Source organism: Rhipicephalus microplus, chromosome 1 (genome assembly GCF_043290135.1).
Source record: "Rhipicephalus microplus isolate Deutch F79 chromosome 1, USDA_Rmic, whole genome shotgun sequence".
Classification (NCBI taxonomy): Eukaryota; Metazoa; Arthropoda; class Arachnida; order Ixodida; family Ixodidae; genus Rhipicephalus; species Rhipicephalus microplus.
The window spans coordinates 170,726,599-170,753,160 of NC_134700.1; the positions used below are offsets into that span (position 1 = coordinate 170,726,599).

General features: G+C 45.6%; 1 protein-coding gene across 2 annotated transcripts in view; it reads right to left on the bottom strand.

Annotated features, from left to right (window-relative positions):
* Positions 1 to 6,003: 6,003 nt before the first annotated feature.
* Positions 6,004 to 26,562, bottom strand: part of LOC119185466 (uncharacterized) — a 32,402-nt gene continuing 11,843 nt past the window's right edge. For both annotated transcript variants that reach the window (XM_075888079.1, XM_075888075.1), the window contains exons 2-4: positions 11,053 to 11,170; positions 8,903 to 9,046; positions 6,004 to 6,459 (exon numbers count right to left, since the gene is read on the bottom strand). In XM_075888079.1, coding sequence (XP_075744194.1) covers positions 6,113 to 6,459; positions 8,903 to 9,046; positions 11,053 to 11,170 — 609 coding nt within the window. In that variant the 3' untranslated portion in view covers positions 6,004 to 6,112. The remainder of the gene's footprint in view (positions 6,460 to 8,902; positions 9,047 to 11,052; positions 11,171 to 26,562) is intronic.

Consider the following 26,562-nt stretch of genomic DNA (forward strand, 5'->3'; position numbering starts at 1 on the left):
TGCATTCGTGAGTCCGTCCGTCCGTGCTTATGTCCGTCCATGAGTTCGTCTATCCGTCTTTCTGTTCGTCCATGCTTCCGTCCGTCTATGCTTCTGTCCGCCGTCTGTCCATCCTTCCGTCCATCGTGCGTCTGTCCGTGTTTTTGTCCGACCGTCTGTGCTTCCGCCCGTCCATCCATCTGTCTGTCCATTTGTTGTCTGTTACTCACAACAGCGCCACCTGCTGAGTGAGTCACACAACTAGGTGCTTACTAACATTAGTGGTTACGAACCGGTTACAAAGAGACATCCATGGACAGACCAGTGGCTTTAGGAGCTTTGCCCCTAAACGGAGGTGGGGGAGCAAGAGCCAAACGGCCCCATTTGCTCTCACAGCCAAATGACTTTTATAAAATTGTCCATATTACTTCATTGCGAGCTGCATATGGGTCAGGGCTAGCTCTCATATTATTTATTTTCTCGAACAAGAGAACACTTAGACGCATTAGAGCATGTGCACAACCATAATATGGATACCGCATGCCGACGTTGCATGGAGACAGTTAACGGTGAAAAAAGGTCTCAAGGTTTCTCCGTACTCACTAATGATGATAAATGCTTCAAACATAAGAACTTTCTGTTGCGCCTATTGCAACAAAAAAAATGAAATGTCGCCGTATCCTCCAAACAGTTGAAATACGGCGGGCGTCGCTTTTATTCAAGGCTTGAACTTCTACATATTCTCTGAGACTTTCCGCTACCGCTTGTGCCAAGAGCACTGAATGAGATTCGTTTTAACCTCGTGCAATAACGCGAGAAGGTTGACAGGGTCTCGATTGCCTGCGTGCTTTAAAAAAACGTGCAATAAACGTGCAATAAAACGTGATACCATGTTTTTCAATATAGGATCCAAACGGCGTACATATTATAACTGGGTGCATTTTGCTTAGAATTCAAACGTCGGTACTGACATTTCATTCTAAGTTCAATGGCCTGGTGTCAAGATACATTGTGTCCCTCTTATATCAATGTACAATAAAAATTCAACTATATCGGTAAGTACAAGTTTCACTTCCGTGTTATACCGAATTTAATAAAGATCAACCATGTTTTTTTTCGTATGCGTATGTGTATCCAAACCGAATGAATAAATATATAGCATCACATGCTATTAAGTATTTATATCGTCTCAGAAATTCCAGACCGAATCGACAAATCTTTCACTTCTTAGGTGTTCTCTGTGATTGGTCAGCTGGCCCAGCTAATCGAATGTTCATCGAAGCGATTGGCCGAAATTTGGTCTTAGTGAAAGTTCTAGAGCAAGATGTCTCCGGGAATGGGGAGCCCGGTACACTTACCTCACTGTATGCGTCGATATACTTTCGTCATTAAAATTAGCGGCTGCAGGGTCTGACATCACGGTTCAGTGCAGATGCTTGTTCTACTCAGAAGCAGGGTTTCGCGCAGTATATGGGATGAGGCAAAGTATACAGGAACCCACACGAAAACTTCACGTATGCACACCAGCATGTTAGCCTAGCTAGTCAAGAAACTTTTTTTTTGCAGGAGATATACTATATGTCAACAGTCTGGACACATATATAGCATATCTCCTAAAAAAAGTTTCCCGACAAATGCTCTGGCAATGTCCCGCTTTACCTCAGGGACCTCTCACCAGTGAGTCCGTGCTGGGAAGAGGCACTCAGAAGCCCCAAGGTCCAACGCACACTAAAGGCAGTCCAGAGGGCCACAATAAGTGGCGGAACACCACCACGTTCCCGCCCCGACTCGGGCGTCACCAACATTGCGCCTGCTAGGATGTCCCTCATGGACACCCTGGTGGCTTTAACTCCTCAAGACCGTCCAATAAAGTTCTTGACTCTATGACTAGCTGATATGTTATGGTGCAGTTTCAAATCAGCATGATATCCACTCATAACGCAAGGCATGCACACACCGACCTGCTAAACTGCTCAAATGTGTACAGTACGGTCCATTTTTAAAGGAAACACTCGAATGAGCCCTTTTCATGTTATTGTCTCTCGTAACTGCAACTGGACGTTGAAACATAGCTTGTGCATGGCTCTAGACGGTAAAAAGAAAAAAAAGAATAATAAACCAATGCCAGTCTTGAGCAAACCTAAAAGACTACGCATTTGCAATAAAAGGAAATGCGGACGTGCCCTGCACTTGACTGTACTTTTTGAGAGTGAACCCATCTATACATTTGCCTCGATATTTGTCACCAGGAGCTGAAGTCGACATGTACGCAACAAGCCAAAGAAGACAGCAGCACAGGTGGGCGCCTGTTGCCTTTGAAAGCAGCTCCGATTTCGTGGTATCCCGTATGATTGTCATCAAAATAAATTGATTGATATGTGGGGTTCAACGTCCCAAAACCGCCATATGATTATAAGAGACGCCGTAGTGGAGCGCTCCGGATAATTCGACCTCCTGGGGTTCTTTATAACGTGCACCCAAATCTGAGCACACGGGCCTACAGCATTTTCGCCTCTTTATCAAAAATGCAGCCGGGATTCGATCCCGCGACCTGTGGATCAGCAGCCGAGTACCTTAGCCACTAGAAAACCGCGGTGGGGTGGTCATCAAAATATTTCAGTTGCTTATTCTGTCGTAGCACCTACATTTCAGCTTTCGTGTTGCGAATTGGAGGGAGCTACAAACATTTTTTGCATTCAAATTTGTCATTGAATTTAGAGCGTCCTTTTTTTTTGTTTCGTTTATTGTACAGCAGTGCCTCACACGTATGTATACTTACACGCGAGGAGCAGAGAAGTAATTGCTATTTTAAACGTAATACATAAAAAATGACAGCATATCCACGGGGTGAATGATAAAAAGTGGGGTGAAGCTGGGTCCGCACGCCGCTGCCGCGCCGCTTCGGCCTCCCGTTGTCGTACTGCAGGGTCCTCGCGGTGCCGCCACGCAGCATCGCGAGTGCTTCTGCCTCGCTCGACCGCACGTCGGGGTCCCTTCTTCGAGCGTGAGCCACCGCCGCCCTGCGCGCACGCCACTCAGCAGCCTTGTCCACCCTCCGTCGCCGAGCCTACGATTGAGCGCGCACGCCAAAACGGTGCTTTTATTGTACTAATGAGCGCCCCTGGTGTATGGTGCCACCGAAGAACACGTGATCGTAGTCACGCGATCGTCTTTCTCTCCTTCCGTACGTGTGACGTCAATCCTTCTTTTCTACTAGTAATGCCCTCTAGTGTCGTACCATTTGCATAAGCGCCACCCTCTATGGCCGGTCCAAGAATTAACGAGGGGTGGTTACTCACAACGAGGACGCACAAGCCACGCCATAAGGAGCTTCGACCCTGAAAACAGTACATGGTAGACAAGACATTAGTTGGGCAGGACCATCTTAAACGCTCCTATAGTATCGTTTATTACACAGTGCAAACAAAAAAAATATTGATAAAAAGGTACATGACCATTCTTATTTTTTCCTTGTCTATGTTCCACGTGCTTCTAAGCACTCCATCATCACAGCGGCCCACAAAATCTCCTAAGTGCAAAACGCAACACGGATAGACGACAACATGAGAGGCTACTTCAAATTGACCATAACGCAATGGCCAGCAAGTAATGTTTTGTATGTGTTTACACTTAAGAAACATGTGCATATTTGGGCCAACACCTATGTTTTGTATATTCATTGTGTGTTTACAAGCGTTGTCAACCAAGACACTTTTCTAGTGTGCTCCCGTACAGTGTAGTTTATGCACTTGTACCACACCGGCTAATTAGTACCACCCGTATACACGAGAACGCGGAGTGTGCTATGGCATATACCATGAGTTTTGTCGAGGCATTACTTCCACCGGCGAATATCAGGTTCTTCTGGTTCCACATTTAGATGCCCAACTCATCGATTACTATTAAGCCGCCTAAATGAATAGCCACACAGGTGCACCTTGAAATTTTATTGTTTCACACTGGCCGGACGTGCGCAAACGTCGATGGACGGTAAAGCGGCCGCCATATGAACCTTGTCAGGGCTTTTTTTTTTAACTAGGAATACTCGCTTTCAGCTTTAATCGGGTGAGTGCATCAGCTGAGCCATACTTCGTAGCCGCCATCTTCTGCAGGGGAGCTACATCTGCTGCCCTTCTCAGTCAGCTAACCTTCTCGAGCTGGTTCGTCGAGCATAACTGCATGCATCCTTGGCCTCTCATGAAAGTATCGAGGAACATGACATGGGTGTGCTCACGCATGCCGAAAACATCAGGTAAAAATATGTATATTCTTCGCACAACAGCTATCTGTAGGAGCATACTGCAGAATGTACGGCGTGGTCCAGACTGAAATTCTGACACGTCTGCAGTTTCCGCAGAACTACGGGGCTCTATTGTGAGATCGTTGTGCGATGGTGGTATATAGCTTTAGTTGTAACATACAGCGTAGTGTTGTGTCTTGTGCTTGTTGGGGGGGGGGGGGGAAGGGCTGTAGGGCTAGAGGCTTGTATTTTAACGCTTTGTCGATTGATTGATCGGTTGATATGTAGGGTTTGATGTCCCAAAACCACCATATGATTATGAGTGACGCCACAGTGGCGGGTTCCGGAAATTTCGACCACCTGGCATTCTTTAACTTGCGCCCAAATTAGAGCACACGGGACTACAACATTTTCGCCTCCATCAAACATGCGGTCGCCGCGGCCGTGATACGATGCTGCGACCTGCAGCTCAGCAGCCGAGTACTTCAGCCATTGTGTAGACAATCAGAGCGGCGCATAAACGCTGTGTCGACTCCACCTCTCGGAGCACGTGTGCTCGCACATGGGCGTTTTCTTACAGTTTGCCCAGCAAAAATTGTTGCCATGAGCTCAAACAAAGTAAACTAGGAATCGGCGTGCTCCAATCCTAAACGTGATACGTGGCTCTCAAAGTTTGCCGCTGTAATGATATCTACGTGTCGACTGTGAGTCTGTCAAAACTATAACGCACACAATAGACGTGTCTTCCATACGCCTATAAACGCTCTTAGAAAACCCTTGCCTTCAAGATGCACTCCTCGTTATTTTTATTTTTTTGGTATACCACAGCACCGAAAAACCTGCTCACCGTGATTGCTATCACCTCAACTCAGCTGTGGTTGTTTTATTTGCATTAACATTCCCTGTGCCTGACCGCCATCGAGGAGAACGAGCGCTGACGTGTCAAGTCTGATGCAACGGAAGGTTTTTCTTTTGTCATGATGGATTATCCATCTCTAGGATATTATGTATTACGACCAGATAAATACATTGCGCAGCGAGCGATGGATGAAAAATTGCAAGGCTTGCGTAGCTTTAAGACGTAAACAGGCACGACACTGTAGTTTATAAAGCAAATAAGAGCCACGCGATATTCTCGTTGCAGCTACTTTTTCATCACACGACTTCATTCTTTGAATAAGAAAAGTTCTCAGCGGTGCTGCCTCTCCTCTGAGAAAACCACTACTTTTGCACGACATGACACGTCGATTCTTGAGCGAGAGCTTTGTCGGCGCGCCCTCCTCAAGCAGCCCACGGCCACACACACACACACAAAAAGAAAATACCGAATGCCTCTTTCAGAATCAGCGTACACTTTATAGTCGATAAGCGGTGCTGTGATCTAGTAGGTAAATTCTGGGAAGAATTCCGTGTCAAGGTTCATTCGCGAAGACGCGGCCATACGAAAAAGAAGTGGAGGTCGGATACAACAAGTGCAGAGCATGAGAGATCATTGGTGCTCAAATGCATTAACAAAATGTGTCGTGAGGCAACTCGTTAGCGATAATTTACAGGTGAAATGATACCATTTCAAATGCTCAGCCACAGCAGCCATACCATGGCACAGGAGGTATAGTCAGTTTGCGCAGGACAAGAAAAACTGGGGGTCTCTAGAACGGATATGCGTCGCGCAGAGGACGTTACACAAGACGTTGTTGGTTGTAGCAATGGTGGCGATGATGATTATCATATTAACGATGATGGTGATAGCACTATAACAATAGACAACAAGAAAAGTAACGCACTTCAACCCGAAACAGTTGTCTCTGTATCGCATAAGCGCACGACGCCAAAGGAGGAGGCACGATCACGAAAAAAACAGCCGAAGCACATTCAGGGCGTTTACAACGTTGGCTACGCCTGTACGTCATCGTCGGGATCTTCTTCGATGGAGATCCTCTCCTCTCGTATGGTGCGGCATCCACCGGCGTGGCTGCTCTCCTCGCTGCTTGGAATGGTGCCACCCGAGTGGCTGGCGGCGTCGGCGCGCGAGTCACCGGCCGAGTTGCTCTCAGAGTCGGCGTCGTCACCCGAGCTTGCTACGCGAGGAACGGCAGCTTGAGACCTAGGCTTGAGGGATCGAAGTAGCTTCCGCAGCCGCTGCCGCAGCGTCAGGTCCTCACATTCGGCGAGCGAGTCCCAGGAACCCCGGCTCCGCTTCTCCTGTTCGTGCTCGTACAGGGCTTTCACTTTCTCTAGCGCTGCAGTATGTAAAGAAGACATAGTTGATACACACGAACTCTGTGTCAGTGTGACATGACACCCATTCAAAAAAAAAAGGAAAAACAAGAACAAAGCTAATGTTTCTCTAGGACAACCTCAGCACACATCAGTGCGTAGGTGGGTTGGCAAAAAACTTGATTTCTTCTTTTTGGAAGAAGAGGAGCGAAGAGATAGAGAGAGGGGGAAATCATTACACACGGTAGTTCTCCCTCACTAAAACTTTAAAAATAAAAAAAATATGAGAGGCCAAAGGGGACACAGTGATACAATGGCTCCATTAGGTGGTCACCTCTTTGTCACCGTCTCTGCGTCTGTGTCTGAGATATTTTTCTCTTTTCAACATTTTTAGTGACTTTTTCTAAATTTTAGTATGTGGGAATTCGCCCAATAAGCAACACTTTTGAAGGCCGCCACAGCCTTCACTGATCTAATCAGGGTGGTCTCCTAGACTACAGTTTTGAAGCAGCGCAAGGCAGCCTCCCACAGCTCCTCACTGCCTAATCGTTTACGGAGGAATGGAGATGAGGTGTGCTTAGGGCACCCCCACCTGATAGTATTGAGAATTTTTCAGAGAGTAATATTTACCAAAAGAGGAAGGGATGAACAGCATAGTTATGATTTGGGTGAGTTGGTGCACATTCGTCGAAATTTGAACGAGCCAGTGGAACAACGGACACAGCGAGAAGTGGAACACAAAACTACTGAAAAGATTGAGCGTGAAATCCTGGAAGCCTATCGCATCGTCATATGAAAAGATAATAGCATGGGTGCACCTTATATCACAAGTACAGATGAGAAGAGAGAGAGGGGGGTAAATAAGAGAAAGGTAAGGAGGTCAACCAGATTTATATCCCCTTTAAAACTCTGCACTATGGGGAGATGGAAAGGGTAAAGATGAAAACCAAAGTGGAGAGAAAAGTAGACGCGCGAAAAATGTAAACAAAGAAACAGAAGAAAGGCGTAGAAGTTACACTGCCTATCACACTGGCGTTAGCGACTTGTCCTATGTTGTTACCAGTGTTGTACGGTGCTTTGTTATGTTTTGAGCTGTGCATGCTCGCCTGGTTTTTGAAGATGATAAATGCTTTCCGTAAGCCGCAGTTGTTTGTCCAACCATTGTGCATATTACTGCTCTCCTCTGTCCTTCGTTCCCTTGGCTCGCTCCAATGATGAAGATTGAGAGCAGAGGCTAAGTGCGGTAATCATATTCACTGTTGTTTTATGTGGAACAGTCGGACTTGAATTAATGAAGTATGAAATTTTACAAACCAATGAGAGAGAGAAAAACATAGGTGCAAGAGTAGTACGGTAAACCAACTGAGAATTCAGTCTGACATAAAACAAATGCAACCTCAAGGAGCACACATAAAGTGAGTTAACAATGCTCGCACACAAAAGCACGCACAGCAGAGTTGCTGTCAGTCACTCAGGCTGGTGTGCTGCGAGCATGTAAGCAAACCAAGGTATGAATGCTGGGCTGTGAGAGGCGTTGAGGTGAAGCGACACGGTTTCACAGCATTAACTTGATCACCCGATGCACTGCGCCTACATTTTACCCTGTGTGCAAGGATGTCCTTCAATTTTGTTTCGTCATAAACGCAGTCAATAAAACAAAACAATCGCAAAGCCTGAGAGATATGCCACATGAGAGTTCGCTTGTTCTGATATAGGGATATATCACCGTTGGGAAGAGGACGCAAAGATGGAGGTACCGAAAAAAAATAGGGGGGTTTATAAACTAAGATTTCGCAGAAGACCGTGGAATGGTTAGAATTCTGCAGTGAGTTCAAGGTTAAAAATGCATTTCCTGATAATAATTATATCATACAAATCGCACAGCACTTTCACTCTCAACATGCTTGACATTAATATTGATGGTAACTGGAGTTGTTCATGCTCGGTTCTGTTTTCATTTTGTACGTACGTACGTATGTATGTATGTAAATATGTATGTATGTATGTATGTATGCATGTATGTATGTATGTATGCATGTATGTATGCATGTATGTATGCATGTATGTATGTATGTATGTATGTATGTATGTATGTATGTATGTATGCATGTATGTATGCATGTATGTATGCATGTATGTATGCATGTATGTATGCATGTATGCATGTATGCATGCATGCATGCATGTATGCATGCATGCATGTATGTATGTATGTATGTATGTATGCATGTATGTATGTATGTATGTATGTATGTATGTATGTATGTATGTATGTATGTATGTATGTATGTATGTATGTATGTATGTATGTATGTATGTATGTATGTATGCATGTATGAGCCCTTAGAAATGTTGATGATAGTCGAGTCTCAGCGTTGTAACATCACAGAGATAATGATGTGTGTATTAGGCAGATACATGCAATATTTAGGTTGGTCAACTTTACTAAAGGAGGCCAATACCTACCTAACTTAAATTCGACTTCTTCGACGGGCACTTTGTTCAGATGCTTTCTAAAAACTTGGGTGAGCTTCTTTCGATGGAAGTCTGCCTCGATCTCTTGCTTCGTTCTCGGAATGCGGCATTTCATAAAGCAGCACATCACCACCACTGAAAAAACGAAACGAAAATGAAGTTCATGTAGTTCCTTTTTAAACAATCTCTTTGAATGCTTTATTTGCACAAACTAAATATCACTTACGTTGTTTAAGGAGTCCTCAAGAAAGAGGAGGCAACCTTTTCCATATTCGAAGTTATTCGGCTTCGCGTTTTCCTCCGAACTAAACTGGTTGGTATTCGCCGCATGCATTGACTATTGGCTGATGCATTATGGCACAGTCATTCAGGGTATACGAGTATACCTGTGTTACTCTCTGCGATTACACAATCCTCCAATGCAGAGTAGCCAACTGCGTGACTAACCTTTCTGATTTCGTCGTTTACTCTGTCACTGAAAATGAGACGTAAACCGCATGATGACCAAGAATAGATGACAATTTTGCTTTCTTTCTCCTGTATTAAATAACGTCAATGCCGTGCATAGGTCGCAAAAAAAAAGTGTAGCTCACTTGAATTCATTCGAGAAATATGTCTTGAGCTTTAGACTCACTCAGAGTCCGCTCTGCAAAGTTTTCCTGAGCCGGACTCACTCGGACTTACACGAACAAATACTTTCTTCAACTGGACTCCTCCCACATGCACACGTCAGTTGGCACAAGGCCCTCAGTCCCCAGTGGCTGCGAAGCAGCTGACCACGGTGGTAGTCAGATCTGCAACGCAGCAGAGGGTGCTAAGAATCTCTGTGTCCGGACAGGCTGCCATTAGAACCCGAACTTGACAACGTTTAACGTTAGAACCTTGGCTAGTGAGGCAAGTCTAGCTGTACTATTCGAGGAGCTAGAGGGTGTTAATAGGATGTAATAGGACTCAGTGATGTTAGGAGGACATATGAGGCCTATACAGTGCTACAGAATGGGCACGCCCTTTGCTATCATGGCTTGGCTGGCAGAAGGGAACTCGGTGTGGGGTTCCTTATTCAATTGGATTCACTCGAATAAGAGTTTTTTTTTTCGATGCGTTAAATAACGTATTTCCTAATTTATTGCGGCTTTCTTGTTATTTGGATTGGTTTCGCGTCTCAAGAATCAACCCAAGTTGTAACTGACAAGGGTTCTTCACTGCCTACATACTACGTCAAAGGTGAAGCAATACAACAAATCGTTGGGGGGAAAGGGGGGATCGTGGGAAAATGACGGCGCGATACTATAATGGCTATGCTATATGGTTCAATACAAATAAACCTTTCACTACGTGACACTTCATAGCTCATTTCACAAGGTGTGAATTTACACTGCTTAATAATACTGACCAAATTATTTCTTCAGAGAAAAGCCGAAGCGATGTATTGTTCTCACATTTTTTTCACGCCAGATAAAAAAAAAAACACTTATACTCTGAATCATCGGTGATTCGAAATGAGTGGTACCGATCCCGTAGCCATACCTTAAGATACCGTTGAATAAGCGATTCTGTGTTAAAAATGGCCACTGGGTATTTTAAACCCCGCCAGCAACTTAAGAGTTCTTGTAGGGTGTGCCAGTGCGACTTTCAGAGGGAGCGGTGCAGTACAGTAATATATATATATATATATATATATATATATATATATATATATATATATATATATATATATATATATATATATATATACTCATTTATTCTCACAGAACGGCTTAAGTCTAACAAGGTGTCTCTAGAACAACATAGAACATGTAGCTAAGGATAGCTTGCGGGGTTAGTTAATAAATCGTCATACGCACGTGAACAAAAAAAAAAGAAAACCACAGTGACTATGAGAAGTCAACAACGTGAGCGTGTTAATCTCACTTAACACCAATTAGCATCAATTGATATTGCAAAGTAAGCATTATTTATCATTTATTGTGGCTTCCGACGAGTTAGTAATAGGTGACAGGACGAGCGAAGAGCAGGAAACGGGGATACGTGTATTCACAGGTGCAGAGGTTTGAGCATGTTGGCAGTACTTGGCGAAACGAGGACAACTTGTAACACGGTCACACCGGTCAAAAGACACAACGTCGAGAGATGAGTCTTACCGACGACGATGAGGCCTCCGAGAGAGAGGAACATGAGCTGCCATACTCGGAAGCCGGCGATGACATCCTGCTCCAGCCAGTCTGCCGTGTCCTCCACGTGCAGCGAGGGGACGCACTCCTGCGAATGCGAAAACCGTATAAGTAGGCAATTTTATACACTCTGTCACTACCACAAAGAGACAAATAAGACGGTCTGTGGACAGTGTAATTCACCAATGGCCACTACTACTATTGAGCCTTTCCGCCCGCTTGTGTACAGTTTTCTTTGCACATTATTTTGATTGAACTGAAGAAAGACCTCATTCAATAACAGTTTATTCTTTAAAGGTAAGAATACGGCACTGTACAGCATTAACAGAGCCTCCAAAGGAAAGCAATAAGAACAGGAAAAAAAGGAAAGGCAGGGATGTCAACAAGTCTAGAAGGACCGGGCATGCTACCTTACATTGGAAAAAGGGGTGGGGGAGTTTTAAAGATAAAGAAAGAGGGAGAAACAGAAAGGAGAGAGCACTCACACACCAAGTTATGTGCCTCACAGTCAGGACATCATCATTAGTCTGTAACAGCAGGAGCAGGTCTCATGTCCTAAAAAGTTGAAGGACATGAGACCTGTACATTCGTCGCGAGTGAACGTGACCTTCATTACGTTCACCAGCGATGACCTCCCAGGAGGACATTCCCGAACTTCGTGGCATACCAGCGACGAAGTGTGATAACGCCACAATAAGCCGGGTGCTGTGCTTATCAGTTATCTTCCTCGCCCCCCGAAGCGTTAATAAGCCCCTGCGATGGCCTAGATGCGAGACATTGTAATATGACCTGTAGTTTTTCGCCTCCAGCGCGGTTGCTGCCCGGTTACTTCGAGTACGCGATACGGGCGTCCTGTTCTACCGGCTGGCTTCTTCAACACGGCGTGTATCACACACAGGAAATTTTTTTTGCCTACATTGGTCGGTGTTTTGTGTGAGCTTGGCCGTCGTTTCCGGAGGGCGTGCACCGACGACGGGATTCAAGAGAGACACGGTAAAATCGCTCACTTTCAGCATCCGTAGCACCCAGTATGTTATTTTCGTCTGTGTTCGTTCACTAAACTTTAGTTGAAGGCAAGCGCTCGCGTCGAGTACTTCTCTCTTTGTCTCAGTTGTCAGTTCGCGCTTATCCATAATGACGAATACACATTGACTCACCCAGCTTTCTGCTTTGTTGCGAGTTTAGTGTGAAGCACAGTTACTAAATAAAATAGGATAGAAATGCAATAAGAATACTTTGAAACAAAAAAATCGTTGCGTAGAGGCAGTAAATTCAGCCTGCAAGTCTCACTCATTGGATTCATTCAATACATTTTTTCAGTTCTAGGTACGCAAACAGAAGCATGTCTACGCCGCCTCTTTTCAGTTCTCTCGGTGCATGAAAGTGGCAAAGCCATTAGAGCGACCTCACAAAAATGGTGTTTTGCTTAATATATGGGCAGATTGCAATCAATGAGGATCATATTACTTTTAGGTTCGAAAAAACGGAATGAGTACTTCCGGCTTCATGAGGCAAGTGATGATGAGTGAAGGTTTGTTCATGCATCTTTGTTTTATTTCTTGAGATATTTAAAATAGGTACACTAGTTAATCGCATCAGCGCCGCGCTGATTTAGCATGTCATCCTTCGCATTAAGTAAGTTTTGTTGCTTTGATTGCGACAGTTTTACCTCGTGCCGTCTATCTACATTCATTGTTAATGGGGCGATAGGAAACGATCGCTTTAACAAACGTGAAACTTCGGAAACAAACTCTGTCCCGCCTTTTTTTTTTTTTTGGAGGGGGGGGGGACATCGCATTTCCCGCTCTCCTCATTTCGAATTTCAGTAGAAGATACAGATTTGTGCTGAAATACGATTGATCAGGCCAATCTTAAAGTTCTGTTCGTCTGTTTTGTTTATTCATTGTTTTCTGCCCGCACACCACCAATGCCAGCAGGTGCATTCTTCGCAGTGCGACGCCCTTCTTTTCAATCACCTATAATTTCATGTAGGTCCTTCAGATTTGGCTTGAATCAATATAATGCTCATGCGTACTGTAATGCTTGCGTACATCGAAAGTAAAAAAAAAAATATTCGCTTTAAGAAAATTGTTCTGGTTGAACCCAGAGAGTAAGCTCATGCAGTTAGCCAGAATTCGGACAAAAGCACGGTGCAAAGGGCACGATGTGTGGCCCGGCTGACGGCAAAAGTGACAGCGGGGGGAGCCGCCGGGCGCGGTGGCCCTTGACCGGGGGCCCGTTTCGTTGTGCGTTATACATCACTTTCTCCACCCTTGATCAGATCGCGGGGACGCAGTCGCGTTCATTCCTATTGTATGCGCCAAACCGCTCTTCCGGATGAAACAGGGACAACGTCCCTGTGGAGAGAGAGAGAGGTCAACAAAAACATGCCACGGCAGCTGTCGCCACCGTTGCTCCAGTCCGAGTTTCAGGGCCGATTGCGTCCTCCGAGGGCGTGGCAACGACACGGCTTGCGATAGGCTTGTACGCATAGTCTTCGAGCATGCGCCGCGCGATAAGAGTGGAGAAACCGCGCGCGACCGTTAAAGAGATAAGGGAAACTACAGCGTTCTTTGTGGTGTCAGTAACTTCGCGCTGCTTGGGATTCACTGCCGAACGCGTAAAACTGCCAGCGGTCACGCGAACCTTTGCATGGTCCCTGTAAAAGTTTAATTGTAGCGACAACCTCGCGCGCAATTGGAGTGATGCGTATGTGAAGGTGTTGTAGACAGGTGCTGTAGTTGAAATAGGAAAACAAACAGTGACTCGCTGTCGGCCGGGCTACGAATAAATGTTCCCATGCTGCTTATCCTCTTTCGCTTTTTAGAAATTATATCGGTCTGCATTCCTTGCCAACTCTACGTAATTACGGAAAACGAGAGTGCCGAGTTTCATAGCTGTAAGCTTCACGCAAAAACACTGCATTAAAAAAGAGAGCTTGTTCAGATGATAAGACTGAAAGCTCATAAGCATAAACTCCCTAAAAAGTACCACAAATAAAATTCAGAAGATCAATAAAGTTGTTACCAACCAACCAATTGCTCAGCTCAAGACACCGTAAAACATCACTAAACGTTCTTAAATGACCCCTAACCTCCCCCCCCCCCCGCATTCAACGACAAGGGAGTGTTTTTTTTTTTTTCTCGCTTTCGCTACGTTCCCTACTAGAGCTATCTCCTCCACACAACTTATTTCTTCAATAAGTACATAGGGAATGTCACAACAAAGTGCTGAGCCAATACAAACTTTGAGCTTTTCGGCTACACACTAGTATCTCCGCTTGCGCAGTCAAAAACGCGCAAAACAAAATGAAATCATTTGGTCGTACACAATATTTATGCGAGACAACGCAGAAAGAGCGCGCGAGTGCATGGCAAAGCAGAGTTAGAGACAATTGAAAACTGATATTTCTCGTGTAAATACGCCAATCAAGAGCTTATTTTTTCATGACGTAACACGAACGTCACGTGTGTGATGATGGCGTCACTGCTACCGTCTTGTAATGAGCCGAAAAAACAAGACACGCCGCAGCATAGAATAATGCTCTCTTTCTTTAAATCTTCAGATCAGTGCCTCCTTTATTTTATTATTGCCCGCCAGCAGTGCCAGATACAGCTCTTCAACACCGTCTCCTCCAGCTCTTTCTTGCTCTCGCCCATCGCTTAGCCTCTGCGTGTGCTTTGTGGTCACGGGGGAAAGAGAGCCTCACGACGGAAATCGTATGAAGTAACGTTTTGTTCTGTTGTGTACAGGTCAGTGGGGCGGCGTCTTGCATTCCTCGAGTTGACAACGTTGGCAGTCACGCTGGCTTTGTAAAAGACATGGTCTATTGAGATAGCTTGTCGCTGTGTGTGGCACTATGCGGGCAACCAATGGGGAAGTGTCACTGCAACGCTACTGCATGCGCTGGCTTTAACAAGTTCTCTTCTTTGTGGCTTTAACGGCCACAAAGAAGGAACGCGAATGAGCAAATCTGACAGATTTATGATAATGAAACGGGAAATGTGTTTATCGCATCTCCGGGGTAAAGCGTTCGGATACGCGTGGGATGCAAGTAGCGCTGCCCATCATGTGGCGTCGCATCAGGACCACTTCTTGAACTAACCGACGGCTCCCGTTGAGAAGCGCACGTTCGCAGTGGCATTGAAAGAAATAAAAGACGCATCGCTCAGATATTGTTTGGCAGCGACTTTAAAGATAAAGAAAGAGGGAGAAACAGAAAGAAAAGAGCACTCACACACCAAGTTATATGCTTCACAGTCAGGACATCATCATTAGTCTTTAACCGCAGGAGCAGGTCTCATGTCCTAAAAAGTTGAAGGACATGAGACCTGTACATTCATCGCGAGTGAACGTGACCTTCATTACGTTCACCAGCGATGACCTTCCAGAAGGACATTCACGAACTTTGTGGCATACCAGCGACGAAGTGTGATAACGCCACGATAAGCCGGGTGCTGTGCTTATCAGTTATCTTCCTCAATAAATTTTCTGCCACTCGACCCTGTATTGCTCTTAGAGTGGGATCCACCAAAGGTCATCAATGCGATGCTTTGTAGCTGCGTACCGCAGTTTCGAGTAGTTGTACTCACCGCATGTTAGGTTCATGGTGTAAATGCGCAAAAGTATGGACGGGAGCTTGAAAGAAGAGGAAAGCACAAACAGGCGTAGACTTTCAACTGAAGATTTATTTGAAAAAGAGACTGAATAGAAAGGAGAGAAAATAAAAAAAGCGCAAGACAGTGGAAAGAGTGAAAAAGAGGATGGCGAAGAAGACCTAGGTCAACAAAAACCGATTACAGATCACCCATGGCACGCCCATAAGTTCATAGTCTGCGCCAGTTTGTGCTTCGCTCTCGTTTTGTGTTCACCCGCAGGGCGCGGGTTCGAATCCCGGCTGCGGCGGCTGCATTTCCGATGGAGGCGGAAATGTTGTAGGCCCGTGTGCTCAGATTTGGGTGCACGTTAAAGAACCCCAGGTGGTCTAAATTTCCGGAGCCCTCCACTACGGCGTCTCTCATAATCATATAGTGGTTTTGGGACGTTAAACCCCACATATCAATCAATCAATCGTTTTGTGTTCCCTTCCGTTTATTGCGCAGTTACACCATGAACCAGTACCAAGCGGAAAATAATAAAAACACCGACCAAAGTGAAATACACAAACAATAAAAAGACGTTTTGGCTCCCCACACGGCAGCCTTTATCACAGTGACCGCAAATGGCGTTGCGTGCTCTTCTTATGAACGTTTCATCACGTGTTGCAGACATCGCGCATACACAGGGGCGAGTGTCCCGATATTTCTGTTTAGCGTATGCGCAGTAGTTTGAATGGCCAGAGATTCCATGTGCAATCGTGGTAACAACTTTCTTTCTGTGGCAATGATGCAGGCTTTATCCCAGTCGATAGCGTACCCAGTAGACGCAACATGTTCTGCGAGGGTATTAGAAGTCTGCATTCAACGGAGCAACGGGTGTGTGAGCGATGTCTGCAACACGTGATAAAACGGTTATGAGAAGAGCGCACTACGCCATTTTAGGGGCGAAGCTTTTTATAACAGCACCTGTTCTTCCCTCGTAGCCGTTGTAGTATGTAATAAGTATAACATTTTGACCTCCAAGGTGGTGCCGGTGAGAGATTTCTTCTGTGCATTGTTGAACAATAAAAAATAGTGTTCAATGCACATGCCAATGGCTGCTAAGTGGGAATGAGAGACAGGAGCATTCGGCTTTTAGTTAACGCGCACGCTGTGATCACCATTAGCAGCCCTTGGCATGTACATTGAGCACTATCTGGCAAGAAAGGGTTGCTACGTTATACTCGCTGGGTGTAACCTCCTTAGTTTTAGAAAGATTTAGCGAGCGTTGAGCCGCAGTGCCATCAATACAATGAACTAGTATATGCCATTTATGAACTCGAGGTGGTTAAAGGTGGGAAGTAGATACGAAGCGCAAGCCGTAAGAAAGTAAAAGCCGAATTCTCCTGTCTCTCATTTCCCATTAGCAGCCATTGACATGCACATTGATCACTATCTGACAAAAAAAGGTTGCTACGTTATACTCGCTGGGCGTAACCTCCTTGGTTTTAGAAAGGTTTAGCGAGCGTTGTGCCGTAGTGCCATGAATACAGTGAACTAGTATATACCATGAATTCGACGTGGTTGAAGGTGGGAAGTAGACCCGAAGCGCAAGCCATAAGAAAGTGTGCGTGTGCCACCTCTTGTTTAGTCCTTGGAATGTCCGCTGGATGGCGGTGCTTCTATATGTGGAATATATGATGAAAAGATGCGAGATGGTGGTACTTGAAGTGTTGAATAGATGGACGAACGGACACACAGACAGATGCATGGATGGGCGCATGAACAGACGCAGGGGTGGATGCATGGACAAACGCAGGGATGGACGCACGCACGGACGGACGGATGGACGAATGGACGGTCACACAGACGGACGAATGGACGGACGGAAGCAAGAACGAATAGAAGGACGAATGCTTCGCCCCACTCTCCATCATCCACTCCATTGATACGCTGCCAATTTTGTTAGTCACTGTGAACACGGCTGCCGTGTGGGGTGCCAAAACGTCTTTTTAAGTTTTGTGTATTTTACTTTGGTCGTCGTTTTTATTATTTTGAACTATGTTTGTCCCCGACCAGATAGGATTCCGTCAGACTCTTGACTATATGAACCAGTACCAACTTGCCCAAACTACCACGCTTCTGGATGCTAGGAGAGTGTGCTTCTCTGATATTTCACACACAAACGGGTTAGAGTGGCAGTGGAAGACAGCGAGAACAGTGCATCTACTGTACTTACTCTGCCACTGAAATGTCCCGCATCCAGAATTAAGTCGCCACTTGCTTTTCTGTACATGTGAGTAAATGTGGGAGGCATACGCTGCATTTTATTTCGCAGCACAGTTGCATAGCGTAGTCATTATTCATTTATACTCCTATAAATCCTCATGGCCTACATCGGCTTCATCGCACAGCTTACTCACATGAAGCATGAATGCGTTATGTGATGTTGCGAACGTGGACTTTGTTAGACTCAGAGAAACTCTGACGTTGCGATAGTTGTCCACGATGTCCGCATTTTCACGTCACGAACGTGGACATCGAAAGGAGTTCTCACGTTTTTCTTTGTAAACGTGAAAATGCGAGAAAAAGCAAAACGAGTACTTGAAACTTCTACGGAAATGATGCGTAAGTCAGAAGATCTAACCTTTACTGGTTTCATTCACCAGATATTCTCCAGTTATGTGTACGATAATTGCACTGTTTGTATCGCGCACTTCATTTGTGAAATACTTACAATGTTTGTTTGCTCAAAAATTACAGACACAGACAAACGCTTCTTGTAACTACATGCTTGGTGGGTTGATTCAGTTTGCCCCTTTTTTTATCATAAATATTGTACATGCAAGTCGAGCAATGCGGCTTTTCTGCAGTGCTCACTGGTTCATATTTTACGCGAGAATTAACATTGCTGATCATTATGATGGCTCCACGAAGGTATATCAGCGATCACACACACACACACACACACACACACACACACACACACACACACACACACACACACACACACACACACACACACACACACACACACACACACACACACACACACACACACACACACACACACAAGTGCGCACGTGCGCACGCTAGCGCACATTGTGTTTGTGCTGCTTGTGCGCATGAAATAAACCAGCGTAATGATATTATGTGCACTTCTTGCCTTCGTCGTACGCAACGTGCTAATAAGCTGTTTCGCAACAGCGTTCGTCTGTAAGGCGGCGAGGTCTCTGCGCCTGTGGTCCTCGCCGCCTTATAGACGAACGCTTTCGCTTCGTACTACAGACTGCACTGACAAGGCTCTCTTTTGCCATTGCCTCTTACTTTTTCTTAACCTCTTCTGTTCTTCTTATTTTTACCGTGGCCCCTCCACGAGAAGTAGCAAATAGCACCCTTTTTATCTCTTCCTTTTTCATTAACCTCTTTCTCTCTCTCACTTGAAGGAATGCCCCGCCGGCCGCGATGGTCTAGTGGCTAAGGTACTCGGCTGCTGACCCGCAGGTCGCGGGATTGAATTCCGGCTGCGGCGGCTGCATTTACGATGGAGGCGGAAATGTTGTAGGCCCGTGTGCTCAGATTTGGGCGCATGCGTTAAAGAACCCCAGGTGGTCGAAATTTTCGGAGCCCTCCACCACAGCGTCTCTCATAATCATATGGGGGTTTTGGGACGTTAAACCCCACATATCAATCAATTACTTGAAAAATACGAGACTCTCAATATGCCCATTTAATAACAAAACAAAGTTTCACGAGTCATCTTACATTATCCAGACAATTAGCGATATGCAAAGAGTGCATGCAGCTTAGCTCCATTTCGAGCAATTGTCTGGCACGGATACAAGAAGCTCGCACTGTGAGATGAACACTTGTTCATTTCAACACTTGTTCATGTCCGGGATTTTTACGTACCCAAACCACCATTGGATTATGAGAGACGCCGTTGGGGAAGGCTCCATAAATTTCGACCACGTGGTGTTCTTTAACGTCCACTGATATCTCACAGTACACGGGCCTCTACCGTTTAACTTCTATTGAAATGCGACCACCATGGCTGACATCGAACCCGCGACCTGCGGGTCAGAAGCCGAACACCGCAACCACCATGCCACCGGGGCCGACCATTCACACTTGGTTAATGACTGCGGGGAAACGGAAGCTTGGACATCTGGCGAATGTCTGAACGCTGTAGATATCGGCACGCTGAAAAAAAATTAAAGGTTCGTGATCGTGACGCAACGCATTCAAACAGCATCATCGCCAATATGGAGAAGCCGCGTTGTAGGAGACGAATAAGCTCGAGAGACAAATGTCGCATAAACGCAGATTGTTACAGCGCGGTCGGTTATTATAGGAGCTCGTACCTGCAGCATTCGCCGGAAGGCGCACAGGTGTACAGGCAAAAGGGAACGGTTCCCAAAGAGCTCCAATGCGACGACACGCCCAAGTTTACGTCACCGATACTGCGACAGCATGAAACGAAGGCCGCACGATGGGCAGCACGATGCCTCTCGTGGACATACCGCGTCTAACGCTGATAAATGCGCGCTCGGAAAAATTTCCCCGGTGCCCACATAATATACGAGTGCGTGTATGATAAATGAAGCCGGTGAATTTACGGGGCCAGATGGTCACGGCATTTTGGTTGTGAGCGAGCCAGAACAACATGGCCTCCGAAACAATGATATATCTTGATTAATATGCCCCAAACAGGACAAGGCGTGCGTATATTGTAAGAAAAGGCAAAGCGAAGAATCTGATAATAAATTACACTGAGGTACACACATGTCTGCTACGCCCCGTCCTCGCTGCCCGACTTTGTCAAATTTTGCCGAGACAACGACCGATAAATATTAACATTCTTTCCTTATTTGTGTGGTAGATAAACAGAAGCAAAAGAAACACACAAAATTAACCAATCTGATAACTCATTGAGCTATTCAGTGTGATAAAAAATTGTATCCTTATTCTGAACATGCGGCAATCAAATTCACCACTCTGATATGTCACGCGATTTGTTTGTAATCGCACTCCCATCTTTGCTAATAATTGCAACAGGTGTTTTTGTGCGGAACCTTATGGGAGACATTCTTGCATAAGATGATGAGTGCCAGTGAACAAGTATAATGTGTACGACTGGTGAAAATGTCTGACATAGTAGTTAAGAAAAAAAGATTGATTGATATGTGGGGTTTAACGTACGAAAACCACCATATGATTATCAGAGACGCCGTAGTGAAGAGTTCCGGAAACTTCGACCACCTGAGGTTCTTTATTGTGCACCCAAATCTAAGTGCACGGGCCTACAACATTTTCGCCTCCTTAAAAAATACAGCCGCCAGAGTTAAGAAAAAGAATATGCAGTGTAAGCCGCAGGTCCGTCGCCCAAAGGAGTGCCCTAGCCCCCCCCCCCCACCCCCCGTCTTCTTTTGAAATTTTAATAAAGAGGGCTGTTAATGAATAAAAATATATGTTTTTCCAACACCTTCAACAAGTGTCCCCCTCCCCCCGTCAAACAAGATTCCTCGCTACGGGCTCGGTGAAAGCTACAGCCAACGACATGGCTGCTGACCCGCATGTCGCGGGTTCGAATCCCGGCTGCGGCGGCTGCATTTCCGATGGAGGCGAAAATGTTGTAGGCCCGTGTGCTCAGATTTGGGTGCATGCGTTAAAGAACCCCAGGTGGTCGAAATTTCCGGATCCCTCCACTACGGCGTCTCTCATAATTATATAGTGGTTTTGGGACGTTAAACTCCACATATTGATCGATTACAGCCAACGACACGTTAAGTCAAGATAAAAAAAACCGACCAATCTGTTGCAGTTATAATCGTTTAACGAAAGTCGCCAGTTTCGGTAAATGGTCGCGCATAATAGAGTATAATCTAACGTAACTCTTTGGCCAGAAGGCTCTCCCGCGCTGATACCACATGTTTCCATTTGCTCTGGCGTACCGTAGAATTTAAAAACCCAAAACTTGTCTCAAAAAAAAAAAAGCTCGAAACTCTGACGCTTCGTCGGCAGTGACCCATTTTCTGAAAAGAAAGTCATTAGAGATTTGGTTAGTCAACCCGGGTCCCGCCGTAACAGCGTTATGCGCGAAATTGCGTGCTCGCAGGCAGTGGCCGGAGTTCCCAGAATCACCACCACAACACAGGTGCGCATTGAACTTTCCAGGTAAGCGTGGCATCGCGTGCTCTATGACATGGTACACTGAACCCCTGACTCCAACAAGCCACCACCTATTGATCAGCGACTGTTTCTGCTACTGCAAGTTACTGCGTGATTTCAAGAAGGGGATGACTACAGCGTTCATTTTGAAACAACTCCAGTCACCCCTGCCTCATTATGAAAACATTATATACCACTTATGTGTGAAATGTATGACTTCGATGGAATGGACATTATTGATACACTCGCGGACCACTTTCCTGGCAATAATGGTGAATCTACAGAGCCAAATCATGCAACTACTAGTGCTAATTAATGTTGCCTCACAATCACACCCGCGTGTTTTACGTCATAAACTGAAAAAAAAAAGACTTTGCATCATTTTTTTTACAGGAAACTATTCAGAAAAGGGTCCAGCGCACACACAAACACACATGCACACAAACATACATCAGTAAAAAAAAGAAACTGCTCGAAGTAAGCCGTGACAGGAAGAGCGGATAAGACAGCTCTTGTCCATTCTGTATTAGGCGCAAAGCTCCTTATAGCTGCACCCGTTCGTCCCCCGTAGTATGTAACAAGTATAACATTTTGACCTCCAAGGTGGTGCCGGTGAGAAACTTCTTCTGTGCGTTGTTGAACAATAAAAAATAGTGCTCAATGTACATGCCAATGGCTGCTAATGGGGAATGAGAGACAGGAGCATTCGGCTTTGAGTTAACGTGCAGGATGTGATCCCCATTAGCAGCCATTGGCATGTACATTGAGCACTATCTGACAAGAAAGGGTTGCTACGCTATACTCGCTGGGTGTAACCTCCTTAGCTTTAGAAAGGTTTAGCGAGCGTTGAGCCGCAGTGCCATGAATACAATGAACTTGTATATACCATGAATGAACACGAGGTGGTTAAAATGGGAAGTAGATACGAAGCGCAAGCCGTAAGAAAGTAAAAGCTGAATTCTCCGCCTCTCATCTCCCATTAGCAGCCATTGGGATGTACATTGAGCACTATCTGACTGAAAAAGTTTGCTACGTCATACTCGCTGGGCGTAACCTCCTTGGTTTTCGAAAGGGTTAGCGAGCGTTCGGCCGCAGTGCCATGAATACAGTGAACTAGTATATACCATGAACTCGAGGTGGTTAAAGGTGGGAAGTAGACACGAAGCGCAAGCCGTAAGACAGTGTGCGTGTGCCACCTCTCGTTTAGTCCTTGGAATGTCCGCTGGATGGCGGTGCTTCTATATGGGGAATATATAATGAAAAGATGCGAGATGGTGGTACTTGAAGTGTTGAATAGATGGACGAACGGACACATAGACAGATGCATAGATGGACGCATGAACGGACGCAGGGGCGGCTACATGGACGAACGCAAGGACGGACGCACGAACAGACGCACGCACGGACGGACGGAGAGATGGACGCATGGACGGTCACACTGACGGACGCATGGACGGACGGAAGCAAGGACGAATGGACGGACGAATTCTTCGCCCCACTATCAATCATTCACTCCGTGGATATGCTGCCATTTTTTCTTTCCTTGACTTCGCTTAATTCGTCCTGTCATAAGCAATCACGCTTATATCGTTTGGTTTCCCTCCATCTCTCACACACACTCTCCCTCTTGAACTCGTAGTAATGCAGAAGCCTTAATGTGGAATGAGGTCTATAGCGGTTATGGCACTTGACTGCTGACGCGCAGGTTGTGCGATTGAATCCCGGCCATGGCGGCCGCGTTTTAAAGACGGTAGTCTTTCTTGGGGACCTTCGATGGAAAAATTTTGGTCTGTCTGTCTGTCTGTCTGTCTGTCTGTCTGTCTGTCTGTCTGTCTGTCTGTCTGTCTGTCTGTCTGTCGGTCCACTCTTAACGGCACTATAGGTACTTGAAACAACCAACCCCATCAATAGCGCCCACTAATGTTGCTCAAGGTTTAGCGTTTACACTTGTGCAATTGTCAATAAAAATCAATTATTGCGCATGTCTGGGGCACCATAACAACACGTTCAAATTCTGCATGTGCGTCTTTTACTAGAAAAGGCATACATAAGTAATTTTAAGGTCCGCAGCGCTTATCACGCTGCCCTAACCATGCAACGCTTGCACGAAAAGGCAAGTGTTTCCAACGCTTTGCTAAGAGGTGACGGTGGTGGCACCTACCCGTCCCCTTGCGTTCTACACCTTATCACCTCTGAGACGGGCGCGCACACCCGTCTCGGAGCCACGAATTTCGTTTTCCAAGAAAACTGCCAGATGGCACTCATGTCTCACGTGTGACGTGACTTGGTGCAATCGTTCGCCTCAGCTGCACACTCGAGGCACTCTAACGTAGCGCCTGCGGAATACCATTCACCGATTTTTTTGCGCAGAACATCAAATGAATGTTTGTTCACTCTCTCCACACGCAAGACTATCGTCTTTCGACGACATTTGTAGATTACATGCACATACGGGGCCATTTTTTTTTAAATGGAGGCGTAAATGCTAGAGGCCCATGAACTACACTCTAAAAAAATATCGAGAAAAGGGGTGTCTTTTTGTCCCCCAACAGTAATCGTCATCAGGCTTGCATGCGCTTCCTTTCTTGAAAACTCGGCGCTGGCCACTTTGCTGTCGAGAATGCAATGTAACCCTGATAATGGGCATGTCGATCGTGACCGGAATGTACCGAGCGCGGGGCGATAGCGCAAGGATGGAACGAAATATAGATGACAATTATCGTTGTGGGACAAAAATACACCCTTTTTACTCGCTCTTTTTTTAGAGTGTATAGACTTAGGCGCAAGTTAAACAACCCCAGGTGATTAAACTTTCCGGAGCCCTCTGCTATGGCATCTCTCATAACCATATCGCGATTTTGCAATGTTAAACCACAACGATTATTGTTAGGTGCTAGCAGTCGTGCTTTATTTTGTAACCTTAAACGAAATGATCAGCCTCAAAGTGTGCGTGGCGTTATATTCTGCCCACCATTGTCGCTTATCAGATAGTGTCATGCTGCTGTAAGCCCCAGGACGCGTGTTGGATTCCCGGAAGAGGAAGAGGAGGATTCCCGGATTAATGAGGAAGAGGAGAGGGTGTAATGCAAGGACACCCGCGGACGTATATTGGGTGCTACTTAAAAGCTTTCTGGTGTTTTAAAATTATCCTAAGTCACTCCCCACGGCGTGTTCTTATTGTCACGTGATTGCGACGGTTAAAAAAAAGGTAATACAGAGCCGGTAAAGTTGAAAAGCTTGAAAGGGTGAACTTCAGCCCAGCAAAAGAAGCAACACGTCTGTCACCTGTAATCTGTTCATTGGTAGAACACACCACCTTTTATTCGTTAGTGATCAAACCTTCAAACCCTGTCATTGGTGCTTGCCCAATGTTTCTTTTAAATTGACTAGTCGCGTCCTGCACGTAATCTTAACGGAACATTCTAGAACGATCGCGAAGCGTCCTGAACATTGCTGCAGCTGTACGGCCCGAGCCGAGCGGAGCTTACAGCTATTCTGGGTGGAAGGAGATCGCATCAAAATAAATAGATAAGGACGCATGAAACTATCGTGGTTTAAGCACGTGGAGCTGCGGAAATTGTTGTGATTAACGTTATCCGATAGGCGCGTTATCAGCTTCACAAGAGGACCAAGCAAGTAAAACGAGAGGCTGCAGTTCCAAAGCAATCGCTAACCCTTGAGCCGAGTGGCCTAAAACGTGACGGAAAGCGGGCCAGGCCACGACGCCGAGGGAGAAAGGAGGTCGCGGCCCTTCGTATTCCCGCAGGAAAGAAAGGGTGGACGCCTCCTCGCTTCATTCCCAGTGCCGCAGTTGCATTATAAATGAGGAGAGTTTTCCTTTTTTTTTTTTCCTCCATCGGACAAATCCGAGGCGCCGGGTCTGTCGTGGGCGCTTCGCTCTTATCATTATTATCGGCGTCCTTTTCCTTCATTCTGTAACTTTTATTTCCTTTTTCTCTCTCGCTCTTTGATTCTCCTAATCCAGTTCTTTCGCGCGACCTGTCAACCCGGTCTCGGGACTCGAAAACGAATGGGAATTCCCCATTACGGCTGCCAGCACGAGGCCGACGTCGGGCGGCTGCTCGTCGTCTACGTGTATCGCTTCGCATGACAAATGCGAGGTCCCGGTAAACGTAAATCTGCGGCGTTGCGCGCTCGCTGGCGACTGCAGTCCCGGATAACAGCACCAGACGCTTGAGCCGACTCTCTCTTCAGTCTTTTTTGTTTATCATTTGCATGTTATTATTGGTGTTTGAGAATGTTCCGTTCTTACGGCTTATGTCCGGCTTTCGCTCAAGCAAAGTGAGACTGATAGAGGCGGGAGGGGAGACGGGATATATATATATATATATATATATATATATATATATATATATATATATATATATATATATATATATATATATATATATATATTGAGGGCATGATTATTTTGTCATACTTCACGTGTTCCATTTCTAAAGGCAGTCAGTATTTGTTGAATTCTTTAAAGGAAAATAAGTCCTTTAATCTACCACCTTTATGCTTGTGTCAGAGAGCTAGGAATATCTCAAATTGTTGCGAGACTAAGTCATCGTAAGTATTTTTGTGTTCATTTCCCATTCTTTGTACTTTTCCTTCTCTTACGTCGTGCAGCGCAAGTCAACGCCTCGTATCTAAACCTCACATGAAGATCTATCTATCTATCTATCTATCTATCTATCTATCTATCTATCTATCTATCTATCTATCT